We start from the raw sequence: 21,421 nt of genomic DNA, 5'->3' as shown, positions 1-21,421 counted from the left end.
CTTCTCAATCAATGATCTAAATGCTAAGTCACTAGTGCCACAGTACTCTGCATTTTTCCTGCCCCTTCACACCTGAGGGCCACACCACTTCCTCATCTCTAAGAGCAGTTTCCTGTGGCAGACCTTGTCAACCATGGAGTCCTGTCCCTCCAAGAAGAATGTATCAGAATTGGAGGAAGCAGAGAGAATACCTGAGTAGCTGAAATACCTGAATAGCTCCCCAGGTGATTTTGTCACGTGCCTCTGGAAGTAGGTATCACCATAAGTTTTCATTGCTTGGACTTCATCAGCAGCTTAGTTAAACTTATTATGTGTTCATTTTCATGTACGTTTCTGTATGTTCTTATTGCGATAATCCCCTTTCTCACTTTGGATTTAGAGAAAGGGACCATTTATGCCATAATAATTTGTCTTATACCATACATCCATAATACCTTCTATATGCATAATAAATGTAATTGATTACAGTTGATCTTCTATCATTTATATTTTAAAGGTGACTAATAAACATCTGTAAAATACAGTCCAAAATCCACACCCAATGGAGTCTCCCTGCTGGCACTGCCACACTGAGCCACATGGTGGTGCCTGTCCCCGTTCTAAGTCAAATCTGTAGTTAAACATCCTAGGCTGGGCTCACAATTGGTTCATCATTGAATATTCGGCTAATAATTAAGAAACTAATACCACAGTTTAACTTTATCCTTCATATCCTGACAAAGTCCAAGGGTAGTACTTAAAATAGTTGAACCATACTTGATGCTTTTTTGGTACTTTGCTCCCTACTGGATCATTATTCACCAGGAATTTATTGAGTAATGAACTATGGTGGGTGCTTTTGGAGAAATGAGGATGTCAGTGCTGATTTGGCCCTCAGAGAGCTTCCTGGCCTGGCTCAGTGCACAGTCTCCTAACTCGTCCCCCTGTCTCCATTTCCCAGGAGACCACGGAGGGGTCTCTTTAAACCACAAATCTGATTCTCAGTCTTTGTTTGAAGTGTCTAGTGATTTCCCGGGCTTCTTAGCCTATTTTACAAGTGCTGCATAATCTGATCACTACATCCTTCTACAATGGGATCTCTCTTCACTACCCTCCAATTTCCATCCTCCACCTTTGCTTCTGCTCTTTCATTTCCTCAAACAGAATAGTTTTCCCTCACTTCTGAGTCTTGGAATGAGCCATTCCTGGATAATATACCTGGATTATTCTTTCCTCCTTCTTTGCTTGTTCATCTCAAGCTCATCTTTTAGGCAGCAACTTAGATATGATTACTTTTGGAAATTCTTTCCTAAACAGCTTTCCCTGTTTTTTTAAGGCAACCCTCTCATATGCTCCAATCCATACACTCCTAGCTCCATCCTAGCTCTCTCCACGCCTTACTGTGTCTTCTCTGTGAGGTCAGGATCTGGGTTTGTCTCCTTTGCCTTTGTCTGCCCAGCATTTTGCATGGCATCTGACTCAGCATAGATTTTGTTCAGTAAGTTAGTTGGAAGATAGGAAAGTCATCAAACAGTAGTAAACCACGTAAAATGAAATTTAAGTTTAAGTGCTAAATTACATGGTATAGATTAGAAGTGCAGTAGAAAACAGAGGTAAAATTTGTGGGGTAATTAGGGTCACAGCCAGACTTTACAGAGTGAATAGAACTTGAAAAATTAGCAGGGAAAAAGAAGGGAGTTGTAGGATATGATTGGCGGCTTGGAAACAACCATGCCTGGTGCTTGGGACGGTGCAGAAGTTGTGTTGCTGTTGGAATGGCGGGACATGAGGTTGCTGTTCAACTGACCTTTACTGCCAAATGGAATGTACACATGATTCAGTAGCATCTCATTCTTTTTTTTTTGCCTTACCACACGGCATGCGGGATCTTAGTTCCCTGACCAGGGATCGAACCCATGCCCCCTGCAGTGGAAGCAGGGAGTCCTAACCACTAGACTGCCAGGGAAGCCCTGAGCATCCCTTTCAATTCAGTGTTTTTTTTTCACGAGCAGAAAAAAAGTTGTTTTGTATTCTTTGATTAACTCAGATTCCTCCTCAGCACACACACATTTTTCCCCGATAAAGCGTCTGGCTTTTCCTATGCACCAAATCAAACTTTACATATTCTCTATCCCATCTGGGAAGGCCTCACTGACTTCTAGGTTATGACCCGTAACCAAGACTGCTTCTTCTCCTCACACTCTGATTCCAGTTGATCCTTTTTGAATTACAGAAATTATTTTTAAGAACACTGAAATGGCCTCTAGGTTTGAATAACTTATGTGCAAATTTTAGGCAAACTCAAAAGTGTGGTTATTTTGATTACTGGATAAAGATGACCTTACCAATTTGACTTTTCAAAATAGATTGAAAGATAAAGTTAAGCAATTTTCATTACTCTAATTTATTTTTTTATTTTTACCCCACAGAGTCTGATCCAGGGAAACACTCATTCTGGAAACTCATCATTTTACCCAAGGTTGCCTTTATATCCTTCGTCATTACCTCACTCAGCTCAGGTTTTGGCTTTCTTGATCCTACGCTGTCCCTCTTTGTTTTGGAGAAGGTGAGTAGCCTGGTGATGCAGACCTCCGCATTGTAGCGGGCGGACATAATTGCTTGCTCTCGGGCCTTGCTTGATGGAAAATCCTGAGAGTGGCTTCAAGAAGGAGGCAGAATGAGAGCTACTCACCAAGACAGCCTGTACCTTCCCTCTGTGATGTCCCTATAACTAGGGGTCTGATTTGGTGTAAATGAAAGAAGCCTTTCATCTGGTCTCCTTTTTCAAGGCCTTGCTCAAGTCATCATAGGTCTGGCTTGGGCAACATCCTGGCTGCTTAATAAGGATATTTTCCTCTGCTCTGATTCCAGTGAGACATTTGGAGTACTTAGTGCCTCATTTAATGTGAGATGTCCCTTCTTTTCTAACAGATCCCCTCTGGGTGCATTTACTTTTTAGTCTATTGCATACATATTCAAAAGACTGTGGGCTATATTAATCTGAGATGGGAGAAAGGAACCAAGAATTTCTCTCCATCTTTTAATGCTGAAAATTATATGCTGAATTTTAAAGTTTGATGTTATAGCAATTTGTTCTTAGATATTTTTGAAAAAAGATTATTAATAAATAATGCAATAAATTACTAAGTCTGATAGTTAATTATACTGGAGAATTAATCTGTGTTTATAAAGACAGAAATCTACTAGCTGCAGTCCATACTCACTTTATTTGAGGCCCTAGAATGAAAAAAGCACTGTTACCAGAAACACAACCCCTTCAAGTCAGTAAAGACAGTTTTGGGTATTTCACAGGTAAACTTTTAGTTTTAGTTATTTTAGTGCCGGACCCAAGTTTTGGAAAATAATATATCACACTTAAGAAGTGAGTATCTATGAGGTAATGCATAAGAAAAATACTTGGTGTTTATGGTGACACATTCCATTCACATTATCAACAACGTGTCTCTCTCTTTTTTTATAAATTTATTTACTTATTTATTTATTATTTTGGGCTGCATTGGGTCTTCATTGCTGCACGTGGCTTTCTCTAGTTGCGGAGATCAGGGGCTACTCTTCGTTGCGGCGCGCTGGCTTCTCATTGCAGTGGCTTCTCTTGTTGTGGAGCTCAGGCTCTAGCTGTGTGGGCTTCAGTAGCTGTGGCATATGGGCTCAGTAGTTGTGGCTCGTGGGCTCTAGAGCGCAGGCTCAGTAGTTGTGGCACACAGGCTTAGTTGCTCTGTGATATGTGGGATCTTCCTGGACCAGGGCTCGAACCCATGTCCCCTGCACTGGCAGGCGGATTCTTAACCACTGAACAACCAGGGAAGCCCAACAACGTGTCTCTTTAAGTCATTTTTCTGTCCTTTTAAGAAGTGTGTCCAAACAATGAAAAAAAAAAATTTGTAACCAATCGCTCATAAACCCAAGTTGCTCGTGTCTAACTTATAAAAAAATCTTTAGAAATGTACTTTCTAGTTTTTCTTTGCCCTTCTTCTGCCTTCTTAACAGTTTTTTGTATTGGCTGTTTGCTGTCCAGTCGCTCAGCCTTTTAGGGAAGGAGGGTTCCACCCTGTCTCCCCACTGTTGTAAAATCAGAAGAGGACATTTCTGACTTTTTTATCTTGCTACTGTCTCTAAACGGCTGATTTTTAGCTTGAGTTATGTCACTAAAATTATTCAAACATATACTGATGTATAAATAGAGCTCATGGGCTTAATTAAGGATTAGTTAAGGAAATTAAGGAAAATGAGAACAACTCAGATAACCAAGAAAGGCATTTATATCATGTTGGTAACAGTAACAGTAGCAGAGTTATGAGGTAGCTTACTACTTTAGAAGCCTTTTAAAATGTGTCATACCATCTAATTCTTTAATTAGAAATTTATATCTCTTTGAGATGGATAGAATAGATATTATTGTCAGCGTTTTTTACACCAGTGCACTTCAGTCTGTGGTCAGTGAGCATCACCTGGGATTTTTGTTAGAAATGCACATTCTCAGGCCTCATCCCAGACTTTTTGAATCAGAAATTCTAGGGCTGGCATCCAAGAACCTCTTATAACAAGTTCTCCGGACTTCTCTGGTGGCGCAGTGGTTAAGAATCCGCCTGCCAATGCAGGGGACACGGGTTTGAGCCCTGGTCCGGGAAGATCCCACATGTCTCGGAGCAACTATGCCCATGCGCCACAACTACTGAGCCTGTGCTCTAGAGCCTACGAGCCACAACTACTGAGCCCGTGTGCCGCAACTACTGAAGCCCACACACCTAGAGCCTGTGCTCCACAACAAGAGAAGCCACCACAATGAGAAGCCCACGCACCTCAAGGAAGAGTAGCCCCCGCTCGTAGCAACTAGAGAAAGCTCGTGCACAGCAACGAAGACCCAATGCAGCCAAAAGTAAATAAATAAATTTATTTTTTAAAAAACCCACAAGTTCTCTAGGTAATTTTTTGTGCATACTAACGTTTGCAAAGCACTGATTGACATGTAAAAATGCTATGATTCATAGAAGGATAATTATACTATAATGTCAAATGCTACAAATCAAAAACATCCAGGACTCCTGACCTGTGGTTAGGTTTTTTCCCCTATAGAGAAAAAGTAATCCGTTTATAAGAGTAAGACAAAACTTAGGAAGGATGCTGACTGTTAGTAGTAGCCTCATGGCAGATAGTAAGAGCTGAAGAAATGGTAGAAGGAAAAGATAGATATTTATTGAAAAAATGACTTAAGCATGTAACTTTAACACAGGATTTCCTTTACAGTTTAATTTACCAGCTGGATATGTGGGACTGGTATTCCTGGGTTTGGCACTATCCTACGCCATTTCTTCACCACTGGTGGGCCTACTCAGTGATAAAATGCCAGTATGTATGCGTCATCGATATTTAAGAGTTACTTTTGTATGTCTAGACTGGTGGTTGTCCAACTGTACTTCCTGAACTCTAGAGGTCCATTGATTAGAATTAACATATTCAGTTTTTAAAAAATTTTTATCTTTATTGAGGTATAGTTGACAAATAAAATTGTAAGATATTTAAAGTATACATCATGGTGATTTGGTATACATACACCCTGAGAAAGGATTCCCTCTACCTGGTTAATTAACCTATCCATCACCACAGTTAGCTTTTTGAGGGGGTGGAGAGCAGTGAGAACATTTAAATTTTAATATATTCAATTTTTTAAGCTGATGGAGAGATTCCAGTGTGAGGTCTCAGTATGTGCCAACCTGCCATCCCCCTGAACAGATTCACTTTTTAATTGCTTCATCTGGGAAAAGAGGAGTCTTGTGCTAAAACTGTTGAAAAACTCTTGGATTAGACTTTCTAAAGGAAAAAAGTTCCCTTGATCCAAAATGTGGTTTGACCTTAATAATTAGGGCAGAGCCCCAAAAGTAGTTAGGACTTGACCAAGTTGAGAGGATAGAATTTAGTTTTTCTGTGGGAGTGAAAGGATTGGTCGCGTAAATATGCATCAGTTATCCCATAGCCATCCTGACAGAAAATCCTTTCTATTCTCCTTTAACTAGGTCTAAACCGTTCAGTCCAGATGACTAGTGTACAGAGCTAGTACTGTTAGCCAGGTCTCAAGCTTCTATGACTTTAGTGCTTATTTTTGTGTTTCCCCTCTTAATTAGATGTGGGTATATATTTATGAAGACTTATTACATGGAGATTACTTGGTAATCCAGGTGGAAAAAAGCAAGTGTCTTAAACAGTGTTTGTAACTTAGTTTTAAGGCATAGCCTTATATAACTGAACAGATATCGTACCCCTATAATTTTTAGCCTGTGTTTGAGTAGTTTATAAGGAAACATTTTATTTGGTACTTTTTAATAATGTGAATTTTCTAGATAGTGCATCTACTTGGTCATTCCTTGTGGTGACTACTTTTTAAATTGTTATATTTGGAACAGTTTATCATGTGCAAAATCTACAATACACTCCCTTTCCAAGGAATACTTGTCATTTGCTCAACCCCTGTCTTGGGGTATATTGCATTTGCTTTTGTGTTTACCATCTACCTGTTTTCTCTTACATGTAAAATTTTGTTTTCCCCAATGTATTTGGATTTTTTAATATCATGACTTGTGTTCTTCAGTGATTTCTTTATTTTCCTGAATTATGGAAGATCTTTACCTCTAAGAGTTTCTGTGGACTTTCTTTACCAGCATCTAAGGAAATGGCTTCTCGTTTTTGGAAACTTAATCACAGCAGGGTGCTACATGCTCTTAGGACCTGCCCCATTCTTGCACATTAAGAGGTAATTTTTTTTTTCTTCTTTTGAATTTGTGGCAAAATAACATTAGGAATTATTTTAAAATTTTTTGGTATAACACTGATATGCTTAGTATCTTTGAATCTTATTTAAATAATTACCAGATTTAGGACTATATTGAATTGTTTGTTTTGCTGACAGTATTACTGGATGCTAGCAGTGGTCTAGGCAAACAGGAATGCATAAAATCTGAATCAAATGATAAAAATGCTTATTCTCCCTTTGTATTTCAATTGCACATTTGTACTTTATTTTATTTATTTTTTAAAAAATTTATTATTTATTTTTGGCTGTGTTGGGTCTTTGTTGCTGCGCGTGGGCTTTCTGTAGTTGTGGCGAGCATGGGCTATTCTCTGTTGCGGTGTATGGGCTTCTCCTTGCAGTGGCTTCTCTTGTTGCGGAGCACAGGCTCTAGACGCGCGGGCTTCAGTAGTTGTGGCACACGGGCTCAGTAGTTGTGGCTCGTGGGCTCTAGAGCTCAGGCTCAGTAGTTGTGGTGCATGGGCTTAGTTGCTCCACGTCATGTGGGACCCTCCCGGACCAGGGCTCGAACCCGTGTCCCCTGCATTGGCAGGCGGATTCTTACCCACTGCTCCACCAGGGAAGTCCTGTACTTTATTTTAAAAGTAGCATTTGTTATCTACCTTTAGCTGATAGTTCTTAGAATATACTTTTGTTTTTTCTATTCCTTCTTGCCCCTTGAGGAGGGATCTAAATCTTTTTTGTTTCTCTATCATCCTTAGCATATTGTAGCTGCTTAATAAAGCTTGTTTATTTTAATTTATTTGCTAAAATAAAGTGAGCTACTTAGAGCTTTTTAGGTACCTCTGGGACAAAACATGATATGGAAAAAGGAAGATTTCAGAGTCTTTCAGATTTGGGTTTGTATGTGGGCTTTGCCCCTTCCTTGGTATGTGAACTTGAGCAAATCATTTAACTTCTAAGAGCCTCAGTTTTCTTATCCACCAAAAAAGCCAATAATAGTACTGTTGAAATAATTTTCTAGGCTCAAGATAGAGTGACTCCAGCCCAGGGTGCCATGTCAGCAAACCAAAACTTAGAAAACTTTCATGTCCCTGTAAATGCTCCTCTTGACCAGAAGAGCAGTCTATCCAGTCACCCAGTCACCCCCAAACGCCAAGCCACCAACTGTGGGCCGCTCACCCCAAACAAGATGGACTGCGTAGCCCCAGACAATCAGATATTACCTGTTTTTCTCTTCCTTGTTTTTTTTCCCCTTATCCTGTAAAAGCTTCCTGCCTTCCATCCCATTTTTCGGTTCTCCAAAATGAGACCATCCACTTCATGAAGTGTTAAATAAAGTTTGTTTGTATCACCTAGATTGTCTTCCTTAATCATTTTTTAACAGACTTACATGGCAGGGTTGCTGCAAGGATTCAGTAGAATAATGGATATGAAGTAACTGACATAGGGCCCGACATGGAACACATAGCAGGCTCCTGTCACTTCCTTTACCATTTTCCTTCTGTGCCATTTTTCAGTCAGTGGAATTTCAAAGCCAAGTGCTTGAAGGAGCAACATTAACATTGACATTTTAACCAACTTTGAAAGGCTTTTACCTGGTGATAAGAAGGCAGGTTGACTCTAGGCATGTGACATGTGTGACCAAAGATATTGGGATAGCAGGATAAATTGATCGTTTTCCCCCCTCAAAAATGTAAGGAGTTAAAGGTGCTTTCATTGAACAAAATGGGATCAGATGGGGATAAGGACCAGACTAGTCATGTTATCTGTAAAACAAACTTCTCTGAGATCCTGCCTGCCCTCCTTGGCGTGAAGCTTTGTTGTCTCTTTAAATGTTAATTTTTCTCCAAAACTCTCTTGCAGTCAGCTCTGGTTGTTGGTGTTGATATTAGTCATAAATGGTATCTCTGCTGGAATGAGTTTAATTTCAGCTTTCCCGGAGATTCTCAGTTGCGCACAGTAAGTTACTTCCATGGCTTGAAGAACTGTATTGTGATTAGCAATAAACATCACAAGCTTTCTTGAATTTCTCAGTTTTGTAAGATGTTGGATATTTTTTTAAAATACTAAATCTTCATGATTTCATGTCATGCAATATTGTGATATAAATAGTATAAGCAAAAATACAATAGTATAAATGATAATATATAGTAATATTAGTACAATGATAGGTAAAATGGGTTGTGGATAGAGGCTTGGCTTAGTTTACACCTCGGTATAGGTATACTTCTAAAAAGCCAAAGCATATATATGTATAACTGAAGCACTTTGCCATACAGTAGAAATTAGTACAACATTGTAAATCAACTATACTTCAATAAATTAAAAAAAAAAAAAAAAAGGCCAAAGCACAGTGGGAAGGCCTCAGCATCATTTCCCTGTCATAGAGGAGGTCCACACAAGGGCACAGAGTGACCAGCTAAATGGATTCTAGTATCAATTCCAATGTGTGGGTTTTTCCTCCCTCACACCACCAAGCTGGGTGTCCTGCAATTCAACTAATTCTGACACTATTTACCAGGAGATAACATCATATCCCACAGGTTAAGGGCTCAGTCCCACAAGAGTGCCCTCTGCTTCAGATGCCCATTTCAAATGCAGGTTGTTACCTATGTTTCTGACCGACTGGCTGTAAATTAGAGGTTCCAACGACGCCCTCCGTGAGTTCTCTTCATTTGCTAGAGCAGCTCAGAGATCTCAGGAAACCAGTTGACTCACTAGCTACTGGCTTACTGCAAAGGATATTAAAGGATACAGATCAGCAGCCAGATGACAAGATATATAGGGCGATAAGGTCCCAAGCAGCAGAGCCTCTGTCCTTGTGGAGTTTGGGGCCCAGCGCAGTGGCACATGGAAGCATTCTGGCTTCCCAAGCTGGAAGCTTTGTGAACTCAGTCCTTTTGGGTTTTTATGGAAGCATCACTACATATGCATGGCTGATTAAATCACTGGCCATTGGCAGTTGATTCAACCTCCACCCCCTCTCTCTATGGGGGAGGGATGTGTGGGGCTGGAAGTTTCAACCCTCTAATCACGTGTTGGTTCTCCAGGCAACGTGGGTGCTAGTCCCAAAGTCATCTCATTAACATAACAAAAGACACTTTTTGTATGGCTTTCATCACTTAAGAAATTCCACGGGGTTTTAGGAGCTGTGTGCCAGAAATGGGGAAGAAGACCAAATGTATCTTTGTCACTTGGCCATCAGTCTTTTGTTTAGTAGGCATAACGATGAAGAACACAAAGTGAACTTGAGCAGGGAGAACACTGATGGCTCTGCTGTTGTCAGTTCAACAGGTATCAAAGGAATGAGGAGCTGCCTCTGTATTTTCTAAAGATTGCCCATCGTCCTCTCTACATGTTCATCTCATTTGAAGAATTTCTTAGTTAATTATATACTTTAATAAACATTTAAGGCAAGTGGGTCAAGATTCTTAATATTGTATCCTATATATGCAGTAGAAGTATTTTTAGAAAACCCTGGAGGAAATATTACTATAGTAATATCTTGAAATGAGATTAGCTTTTTATTTTAGAAATGGAGTGTTCTGGCTGTTGGGTTTATCCAGATTATCCCTGGTTTATTTTTATACCATACACTATTCTTTTGTTTCATGCAGGTTTCCCTTTTAACCACAGACACACTCTTGTTTCTCTTTGCAGTGAAAATGGATTTGAAGAAGGATTAAGTACCTTGGGACTTGTTTCAGGTCTCTTTGGTGCATTGTGGTCAGTTGGGTGAGTAGCTATTGAATTTCATTCACACCTGTAAGTTGGAAAATGCTATCCCCATTTTACAGATGAAGAAATTCAGACACCGAGAGGTCAGATGAGTTGCCAGGAGGCACATAATTCACTTAGGGCAGAGCTGCAGTTCTAATCCAGCTGTCTGACTTCAAGATCAATGGTTATACCAGCAGTTTTAATACATAATCAAAATGGTCTCATATACTTTGTCTTATTTAAGTGATATTTTAAAGTTCCTTTAACAGGAGCCTGTCTCAGTTTTGAAAATGTATTCATTTATTCATTCATTTGTGTATTTATTTTTAACTCTCTACACTACCAGAGGGATAACTGTATGCTGGCCATGTAGCTATCATCAATAAGTACATACTGAATTGTTTTAAATACAAATACCTAGAAGAGTAGAGAGAATAATATAAAGGTTTTTTTGAATGCATATCATCTTTTAAAAATTTTCATATAAAGCACCAACTTTTCAGAAGCAGTTATAATTTTAGGATTGTTTAAAAATTTTAAACATCATCATTATCAGGTAGAATTATTTTCTTAGACCTAATGCTCTGTCCAGGAATTGGCTTTTTTCGTTAGTGTTTTATAGTTTCAATATAATGAATTGAAGCAGTCATGCAGCCTATAAGGAGTAACTTTTTTTTTGCACTATAATCCTCTTTCTTCTTTTCATTGTTAGTGCTTTTGTAGGACCAATGCTGGGGGGATTTCTATATGAGAAAATTGGTTTTGAATGGGCAGCTGCTCTGCAGGGTCTCTGGGCTCTGACAAGTGTGAGTAATTAGTCTTTTACTTTCATTTTCCTTATGTTTATGGAGAAATGTGACTTGGATAATTGACATTAAGCAGTGCCTTTCATTGTGTTAAAGGGACTAGTGATGGGCCTGTTCTATCTATTGGAGCATTCAAGGAGAAGAAGGAGGTATGGTCAACTCTTGAGTTTTTTTTCTCTCTTTAAAAGTTGGCTTGTGGGAGTGGAAAAAAGACACCATTTTACATCCATTCTTCCACTCTGGAGATTTCTGGGCACTCTGAGCCTCATCACTTGATAGACACATTTACGGAAATAGTTGGATAGAGATGTAGGTACTGAGTGTTTTTTTAAGGTGAGAAATATTGAGGTTGGCCTCTTCTTTCCTTCAACGTAGATCTAAACTTCAAAATATCCTCGGCACAGAGGAGGAACGGACTGCTCTCTTGCCTGATGAAACGTAGCCTTACCTTAGGGATCCCTACTGATACGGGGCTGGGAGATGGATGCTCCTGGCCTTGAACTTCATCGCTGGAAGGATTTTCCTAATTTTTACACACAAAACTCCATGGACTCCACACCAACATCCTGAAATTGTTAACATAGTTTTGGATGATCCTGTGTTGGGCTGCACATACTGTCGTCCTGAAGAGCTGGCCTGCTGAAGCAGCCATATTTGAAACCTTAAGTATGCGAAGAGTTGTTGAAAATCAACAAAAGTTTTTGGTTTTGAGTGACCAGACTTGGCCCTGAGGATGTTACTGACTCTAGGTGTCCTGTTTCCTCTGTTTACTTTTTATTCTGAGGGCGCTGATTCTGTGACTGTACCCTTTTTATTAACAGGGAAAGAAATGAATTGATTTGATATGCTTAAAAATAATATAAAGATAACTCAAAACATACAGAATAATTACTGTGAAATCAGTTTTTAAAATATTTGCTTTCTCTGTGTCCTAAGATGTTTTTGTTTTTGTTCAAAAGGCAAAATTCCAGCCTACCATGGAAAAACTCTATTGCATACCCTGGCCATCAGCTCTTCTAAAACTTTTGTTTGTGTGAAAGATACAAGAATAATATTACTTAACACTTCCAATTTTGTAATATGCTGTGAATTAGGATCTGGATTTATAAATAATGCTTGGTATAATATTATTCATTTCCCTTAATGTCTCTGTTTTAGTTCTATCATTTTTTTAAAAAAAACATACTCCCAATAGATGTATCCCATTCCCAGAGCAAGTGAGCCCACAGGAATGCTTGTTCTATGTTAGGGAAGGGGTTCCTCTGACTTCAGGTAAAATCCATGCAGTTGTTTGAAGTGAGTGAATCTCTGCTGTGCAGCTCTCATACCTCCTGATCCATTTTCATGGTGTAGTAGCCCCATTTACCCACCCACCCCTTTTTAGTAGAAGAAATGTTTTTTATCTCTTTATTAATTCAAAAATATTTATTGAATGCCTTCTCTGAATTGACATTGTGCTTGATCTTACAGATTTAGCTGTGATCAAGATAAACAGTCTAGTCTTTATGGAACTAATATTCCAGTGGAAGGGACAAGCAAGAAATAAATACCAGAATCTCTAGTTATCTTGCAGAGATGCTATGATGGGAAACAAAAACAAAAACAGAAACAAAAACCTGGTGATATGAAAGAGTAATTGGCTGGAGCTGATTAGGTGTGAGGATCCTCATTTAGATAAGGCCTTGAACTGAGCTCTGAAGGATGAGAATGAGGCAGCCATTCTGAGGGGACAGCCCTCCCTAGCATGTGCAAAACGGTTTGACATGGTCAAAGAGAAGAGAAGGCCATGGCCCACGTGGCTGGAGTCTAGTAAACAAAGGAATTTGGGTGGGGGAGAGGAGCTGGCTTTTGAATGGAGGATTCTATAATTTGATTCATATTTCAGGAAGGTCATTGTGTTTGCATGGCCAAGGTGAGTGGGGATGCAGATTACCAGGGGTGGAGGGAAATCTTTGGAAGCTTTGAGAGAGACGTTAATGGTTTGGATCAGGAAGGTGGTGCTGAAGTAGAGAAAAGAATGTGTTTGGAAGTAGAACCAACAGGGTTTGCTAATAATGGACAGAGAAGGGGAGAGAAATTCAGGAAGACTCCTAGGATTTGGCTTGAGGGCATGGGTGGTCAGCTGGTGCCTCTTAGTGAAATGGGGAAGAATGGGAGAGAAACAGATCTGGAGGAGGCACATTAAACCATGCCCTTTCACACCACCATAAGGAAAAAAATAAATAAAATTTAAAGGAACACAATACCCAGGTTGGAGAAGATGGACAGCAACTGGACCACGGACTGTTTCGGAAGACTGTTTGGCATTAATCCCAAAACTGAATATTCAAAGTTCCCATGAACTCTTCACTCTCCTCCTCCCCCAAGTCCCTTCGCCCTGAGAACTCCAGAGGCTGGTCCCTTGCCTGCCAAGCACAAGTGGCCTGTCACCCGCTTACTGGAGCGGCACCAGGACGAGTGTGACCCCAGCCCCCTGCACTCGTGTGCACTGCGGAAAGGGCCAGGCCTCGATCTCCCGGGTTAAATCGTCCTGGCCCCTCTCCAGGGCTTTCCTTCCTTGGGCGCAGGATGCAGACTAATGCGGGGCCGCCCTTTGTCCGCCCAGTGATCGAGAACGCCGCCGAATGCCTGTAGTTCCCATTTGTACCACGTGGGGCCGCTATAAAAGCACCGCGGGGATCCAGCAGCTCAAAGCCGGGCCGCGGCGCCCGAGCTCGCACCGCTCCCACCCGCCGTCCCGGCCCACTCAGGGCTGTCAGCCAATTACCGTTACCAGCGCTCTTGACTGTTGAGACTAACTAGTTCAAGGTCAACGCAAAGATTCCAGGCTTACTGGCTAGAGAACTTTTTGTTCCCCCTCCCAACACGCCGCTGTCAGTAGCTACTGTGGATACCAGTGTATTTAAAGCCGCTTTGTACAAAAACAACTTTGCCCCTTCCTCATTTTATGATTTTGAAGTATTAAGATAAATGACAAAAAAAAAAGTTAAAAATATGAGAAACAATAGCAGAACTTTGAACCTTTTGAAACCAAAAGGTAGGTCAAAATTGTCAAAGGAAATCTATGTGTTTATATTTATATATATTTATATTCATCTATATGTAACAAAGTGCCCAGTTTAAAAGCACTTTTTAAAAAATGAGACTGAATGTAGAATATAATAAGTTAAAAAGTATCTTTTATGTTAAGGTCACGTTGCAACCTGTACATATATGACATACAGACTAATCCCAAGGAAAAATAAAAAGGACAAATTTTTTTAAATCACAAATTGTTTTTTCAATTAAACTTTTTAAAAATGTTTGAGGTAATTGTTGACTCGCCTGCAGTTGTAAGAAATAATACCCAGAGATCATCTGTACTCTTTACCCAGGTTCCCCCAGTGGTAACATCTTGCAACACTTAACAGTACAATATTATAACTAGGATATATTGGTAGAGTCCAGATAAAGAAAGATTCCCAGTCTTCAGTTGCCCATGCTGCTACTTTTCTCTCACCCTCACTCCCTCCTTAATCTCTGGCAATCACTAATCTGTTCTCCATTTCTGTAATTTTGTCATTTCAAGAATCCTGCATAAATGGAATCCTATTACATGTTATTTTGGGGGATTGACTTTTTCATTCAGCAGAATACTCTTGAAATTCATCCACATTGTTGCATGTGTCCATAGTTCATTTCTTACTGAGTAGTATTCCACGGTATGGACATACAGCTTGGTTATTCATCCATTGAAGTGCATCTGGATTGTTTTCAGTTTGTGGGTAAAACAAATAAAGGTGCTATGAACATTCATGTACAGGTTTTTGTGTGAAGATGTCTTCATTTCTCTGGGATAAATGCCCAGGAATACAACTGCTGAGTTGTATGGTAATTGCATGATTAGTTTTTTTCCCCAAATAACCCATATATTTTACAGAGGAAATTTGATTTGGACAATAAATATTAAATATCATACATCAATGCAATATTCTATTGTTTATTAAGTTATCAAGCTTTAAATATGTTAAACATACCTTCTCATACCTAGCTGGCAAAAGAGGTGAGTAATAAATACTGACATAGCCAACTAATTTTCATTAAGTACAATTAATAAATGAGAAGTAAAACTGATATCTTTTATTTATATATGATCATAGCAAAAGGGAATGATCCAAAGACTATGATAGTTAGCTTTCCTTTGGTCTCACTGTCATATGTCCTCAATTTGTGAAATAAACACGCAGGAAAGTAAGAAACAACATACTTAAGACAAAAAATAAAATGTTATCCAAAGTATTAACAAATGAAACAAAAGCCTACTTATTCGGTTTTTCATTAGGAACAACTTGCAACTCTTAAAATATTTGCACTAGTTTCTTTCAGAAAATCCGCAGCTCCACTTCGAATCGCAGTTTATTTATAGGTGACAATCTGATAAAGCATGATGTTCAGTAATAACTTCTGGTTTACAGTTTAGTGCAATTGCATCAGCAGTACTAAAATAAGCCAAAATGGTCAACAGTAGCACAGTTACAAAAAGCAGTACATTATTATCATTTTTAAGTTTTTGTCATTTAAGATAAATTTGAATACAAAATCAGTTAAGTCACATTATTATATGTTTCAGAAATGACAACCATGAGGGACTTTCCTGGCTGTCCAGTGGTTAAGACTCTGTGCTTCCACTGCAGGGGCACCAGTTCGATCCCTGGTCGGGGAACTAAGATCCCACATGCCACCCACTGAGGCTAAAAAAAAAAAAAAATGACAACCATGAAATCAGTTGTTGGATGAATATGAATAGGGTTTTTTTCTTTTGAGAATTAAAACCAGTGTAGGTATATATTTCATTTGAACATATTGACCTGAAACAAATAGACAGTCAGATATTTCTTCAACAAAGATGGGTTTATTTAGAATCAATAGAGAATTGCAATTCAGGGTTTGTACAAGTGCCCACACAGCAAGGGAAGGAGGACACTTTTATAGATGGAAAAAGGAAGTTGGGAGGGCTCTGGTAAACAAACAGCCCGTGGTGTTTCGTTGGTTGAGTTCTTGCCAGGAAAGAAGATGAGTTTTTCTTTTCCCTGTTGGGCTCTGCTATCCTTGCAGGGTGTGAGAGCTTCCTCTCTGGTCTCCCAACTTTATTGAGATTTCTGTTTATTAATTTTTTTCAAACATCACACTAATACTTTTCACTTTCAGAACTTAAGTGAAATGAATGGCTATATTCATTTCCTCTGTTGTTTTCTCTTGCTGTTACTGGTTTGCTTTTGCCTCTTTTATTTACTTATCTGATAAAGATCAGAGTTACCCTGTTGTCGATGTGTCCATTCCTAAGAGCTGGGTCCAACCTCTAGATCTGGAACACGAATAGTGTGAGGACAGGAATGTGCATTAAGTGGCACTGCCATCTGGTAATAAGGAAGCTGCGGGATTTAATTTCATGCATGTCACTGAAAACTCTCTGAAAGTAAAAGTATTCTTGGGGTAAAACAGCATTATTAATTGTAAAAAAAAAAACTGTATAAGAAAGGAAGATCTGCCCACACTTTTCCATTCCTGTACCTGGTGAATGTGTCTTAATGCAGCTCTCAGGACTTTGGTTAGTTGATTCAGAAGAGCAAGAAGTCCCAAACAGATGCTGCACATTAATTGATCTTCCATATGAACAAATTCCATTTAGCAAAGCATAAGGTTTGGATTCTGGGTGGTCAAAGAAGACAAACGCAGACTTTGGCTTTTCTTTTCTGTCTTTGAATATAGTCACTTTGGTTAATGGCCCAGCTTAAGAAACTGAAGAAGCAGCTCATATAGAAATTCCCAAGCTGGTTTCCAGAGTGGCTGTATCATTTCACAATCCTCCCAACAGCAACCCAGAAGTAACCCAGTTTCTTGGTAAGTTTTGTGTGTGTGTGTGTGTGTGTGAGGTTTAAAAAAATAGAATGATGTGTGAAATAGGGAGAGCTGTTGATCAGAGGGCGAATCTGTGGGACTGCTGGAGGAAAAGCCATCCAGATGAGCTCGTAGAAATGGACTTTAAGTTAATAATCCCTGGAGAAGCCACTCAGTTCAGATTGACATAGAAGACAGGAAACATGAACGACTTTGTGGAAAGCGACAGAACAATGAGAAAATAAAGAATGTGAACTAATCGACATTCTTTTTCTTTTTCTTTTTTTTCTTTTTTTTTTTTTTTTGTGGTACCCGGGCCTCTCACCGTTGTGGCCTCTCCTGTTGCAGAGCACAGGCCCGGATGCGCAGGCTCAGTGGCCATGGCTCACGGGCCCAGCCGCTCCGCGGCATGTGGGATCCTCCCAGACCGGGGCACGAACCTGCCTCCCCTGCATCGGCAGGCGGACTCTCAACCACTGCGGCACCAGGGAAGCCCCTAATTGACATTCTTTTAGTGAGTTAGTGGCCAAAAACGGTGAGCATCTGACCAGAGAGATTTAAAGATGTGGGTCAACACTGCACTGGGCATTGCCCTCACAATAGGGCCTCCATCTTGTGAGCGTGAGATAATGATAACAGCCAAAACTATTCACATTTTATCACCATTTTGCAGGTGAGGGAAACTGCAGCCCTGAAAGGACATATAACTTGCTCATGGCCACACAGATAGGAAGTGTTTCAAACCCAGGCATTCTGGCTACAGGGTCCATACCCCTAACCATCACCCAATATCATCTTAGTTCAGGCTGCTACAACCGAATACCATCAACTGGGTGGCTTAGAAACCACAGAAATTTCTTTCTCACAGTTCTGGAGGTTGAGAAGTCCAAGAACAAGGTGTTGGCAGATTCAGGTCTGGTAGGACCCAGTTCCTGGTTCATAGATGGTGGTCCTGTGTCCTCACATGGCGGAAGGGGCAGGTGGCTCTCTGGGGTCTCCTTTATAAGGGCAGGAATCACATTCAAGAGGGCTTCACCCTGAGGATCTAACCACCTCTCAAGGGCTTCACCTGCTAACACCATCACACGGGGGATGTGATTTCAATATATGAATTTGTTGGGGGGGTGGACGCAAACGGTCAGTTTATGACACCAACTAACAGACATTTCAGAAGCTCCTGTTGCTGAAGTCAATGAACTTTGGCAGAGTTGGATCAGAATAAAATAAAGGATTTGCAAGTGAAATCATCAAGAAGAGAGCTTGTTCCTATTTTTCTTTTGAGGAAGTGGGGACCTTCAGACAATGTGGGAGCATACTGCTAGTTCAAATGGGCTTCTGCAGCCCGGCAAACCACGATCCTAAACTTCTAACATCAGAAAGCAAAAGGGTAGTTTGAACCACATGAAATCACTGTTGCCGCAGGTCCAAAACAGGTGGCGATTAGCAACTTCCTATGGCACCACCCTTTCCATCCATTTTGGGAGCAGCAGGCTGTGATGAATCATTACTCTCTCAGATTCTCTCTTGGTTTCAGTTGTATGAACTGTCTGAAGAGCTGAACACCAATCCAAGTCCAGAGCTGGAGGAGCACCTCACGTGGGCTGGGATGTGGCCCCAAAAGATGGTTAAAGTTCAGGCTGGTTCTGCTCAAGCAGCCATTTCCTTTCTCAAACGCTGACTCAGACAGGCTTGCTAAAGACCAATGCAAGTCTCCGATGGGGACAGGGACAGAAACATAGTTCTTTACCACCAAGTACTCTTTTTTTTGGAGGGGGAGGGGTACAGTATCATCCTATTTTTGGTATACAGTATCAAGAGAAAATAGTTTTAAAAGTAGGGCCTGGTTTTTCTCTTTTGCTTACTTATTTTTTGATGTCATCTTTGCTGCTTATGAGGAAACACCATCAGTGACTGTACATGCTATTTCCAACTCTTTGTTAATGTCATTTCACACCTGGGAGAGGGGCCAGACCTGAGGCCTGAGGCCTGAATCAGAGCCAGGAGCCACCCCTTGTCTTTCTGGGGCCTTGGTGCTCTTACGATGCCTTCGCCATGCAGAGGATGTACGTCTGCCAGGCCCAGCTGGGCATGATCCAGGAGTAAGTGTCCAAGTGCTGTGTTCCCCATCCCATCCTCAGCACAGTGCCCCAGATAGACCAGATTTGTCCAGCCAAACAATAATAGCTCTGTAGCTATTATAACAATAATAGCTCTAACAATGAATTATGGAGTCAGGATCATTACATTACTAAATTGTCTCCCCTTTTTGTTAATTATTGTCATCCCATCATAATCTTGCAGAGAACTTTCATATGTCTTTGACTCTCAGAATAACTTTGTGAAGGTGATAGAGCAGGTATGATTACCTGAACTTTTAGGTGAGAAATAGAGTTTCAGAGAAGTGGAGTGCAAAGCAGAAACTACACTTCTACTCTTCTTACTTATTACAGCCAGAAAACCAAGTCCAGTTGAATACTATTTTAAGAGGTGATTAGATTCCCAGTTAGAAACAAATATTTGAACGACGTCTATTTTTTTTTATAGTGGCCCTTTGACCATATAATTTTGAATTGATTGGAACTTTTCACCCTTGTAATCAATTCCATTAATCACAAATTGGTAAATTAATAAATAGGTCATATTAGCAGTGACTAATACTTAATCAGTGTACCCTGTGGCCAGGTAACATTATTTTATAACAGAGTTAAAGAAGTTAATTAAGCCTTACTTAATCAATCACCTTTATGAGCATGAAAATGTAAACTCTTAAAAGTTCTATGTCCTGAATTTAGTCTTTTACCTCTGAAGATTTGAAACAATATCAGCTGCTTCTATGACAAATGTAAGTAAAAAATATTCACTTTTTTCTTTATGTCTTATGGATTTTTCCATATTTAAATTGTTTCATTTACTAGATTCTGACTCTTCCATGCCATTGTCTTTGTTACTCAGATTCTCAGTTTTTATGAGACAATTTTGAAATGCTGCAGAGAAAAAAAGGAGCTTAATCACCTTGACTTTGCATCAGAAACCATTTCCCCTTTCGTCCTCCAGCCAAAAAACCCGAATAAACAAGACACTATTTCTCTTGTTTATAGCCACAAAGAGAGAAAAATGTCCAGGAAATTTGGGGACACTGAGATATGAAAGACATACGATTGTTTCTGTTCTTACCCTGCAAAAGTAAAGATGTTAGCTTATTTTCACCAGCTTACCTAACTACTTACAAGCAAAAGAGATAATGAAGTATTACTAATTGGTGAGATTAAATCACAAAGAAGTAGTTCATGATCCAAATTATATTGATACTTGTAGAAATGAAAGAGCTTACAGTTCTCAATTACATCAAGTACCCACTCAGTATTTAGATTTATCTGTGGTCTTCCTAACGTGGTCATTTTGAATGGGGTTTCTTAAAAGATACAAGTGAGGGACTTCCTTGGTGGCGCAGTGGTTAAGAATCCTGCTGCCAGTGCAGGGAACGCAGGTTCGAGCCCTGGTCCGGGAAGATCCCACATGCCGCGGAGCAACTAAGCCCGTGCACCACAACTACTGAGCCTGCGCCCGAGAGCCCGAGAGCCACAAGAGAAGACACCGCCATGAGAAGCCCGCACACCGCAACGAAGTGTAGCTCCCCTTCTCCACAGCTAGAGAAAGCCAGTGTGCAGCAATGAAGACCCAATGCAACAAAAAATAAATTTAAAAAAAAGATGCAAGTGAGTGTCCAGACACTTGGATGCAGACATTAAACCAGAGTACAGACTCGTGCATGATGTCTTGGGTATTGGGGAAGATTCTGGAATCAGGAATGAAAAGTCCTATGCCCTGCTCTAAGTCACTCTGCCTCTCTATGCTTCAGGTTCCTGTCCTGTAAAGTGTGGGCATTTGCATTACATGCTCTGTAGACTCTAAAGGCACTCATAATCTACTATATAAAAATAGATTATAAAAATCTCTTTCCCTTCACATTATCCACTAAAAGCCTTGACCATTTTTCTAAAAATTATTTTCAGTTTGCTATTCTATAAAGGTAAGAAGTTATTTCTTTACTAAAAATTTCTATTCAAAGCAGAAAATATGAGCAGACCTCGTTTATAGCCCTTAGATCTCACCTATATCAAGACTTTTATCTCAGTATGAGAGAAAACATAAAAGAATTTTATTCATTTGTTTCTACTCTTCTATGCCGTCTAAAAGTATTTGAATGAAGAGACTCAGATTAAAAAACAAAATCGAAAACCGAAAAACCCCACTAAACTCTTGTGTGATAGGA

The 21,421-nt window shown here is 39.9% G+C and overlaps 1 protein-coding gene across 6 annotated transcripts in view; it reads left to right on the top strand.

Moving 5' to 3' along the window:
• Positions 1-12,173, top strand: part of SLC18B1 (solute carrier family 18 member B1) — a 28,246-nt gene extending 16,073 nt beyond the window's left edge. For all 6 annotated transcript variants that reach the window (XM_081251136.1, XM_081251137.1, XM_081251135.1 and 3 more), the window contains 8 exons: positions 2,409-2,545; positions 5,245-5,346; positions 6,654-6,745; positions 8,609-8,704; positions 10,406-10,480; positions 11,178-11,271; positions 11,368-11,420; positions 11,647-12,173. In XM_081251136.1, the coding sequence (XP_081107262.1) occupies positions 2,409-2,545; positions 5,245-5,346; positions 6,654-6,745; positions 8,609-8,704; positions 10,406-10,480; positions 11,178-11,271; positions 11,368-11,420; positions 11,647-11,713 (716 nt within the window). In that variant the 3' untranslated portion in view covers positions 11,714-12,173. The remainder of the gene's footprint in view (positions 1-2,408; positions 2,546-5,244; positions 5,347-6,653; positions 6,746-8,608; positions 8,705-10,405; positions 10,481-11,177; positions 11,272-11,367; positions 11,421-11,646) is intronic.
• The last annotated feature ends 9,248 nt before the right edge of the window (positions 12,174-21,421 follow it).

This window comes from Mesoplodon bidens, assembly GCF_964165515.1.
Source record: "Mesoplodon bidens genome assembly, chromosome: 12".
Classification (NCBI taxonomy): Eukaryota; Metazoa; Chordata; class Mammalia; order Artiodactyla; family Ziphiidae; genus Mesoplodon; species Mesoplodon bidens.
Note: the sequence above shows the minus strand (reverse complement) of the source record. Positions and strands in the feature narration are given on the sequence as shown.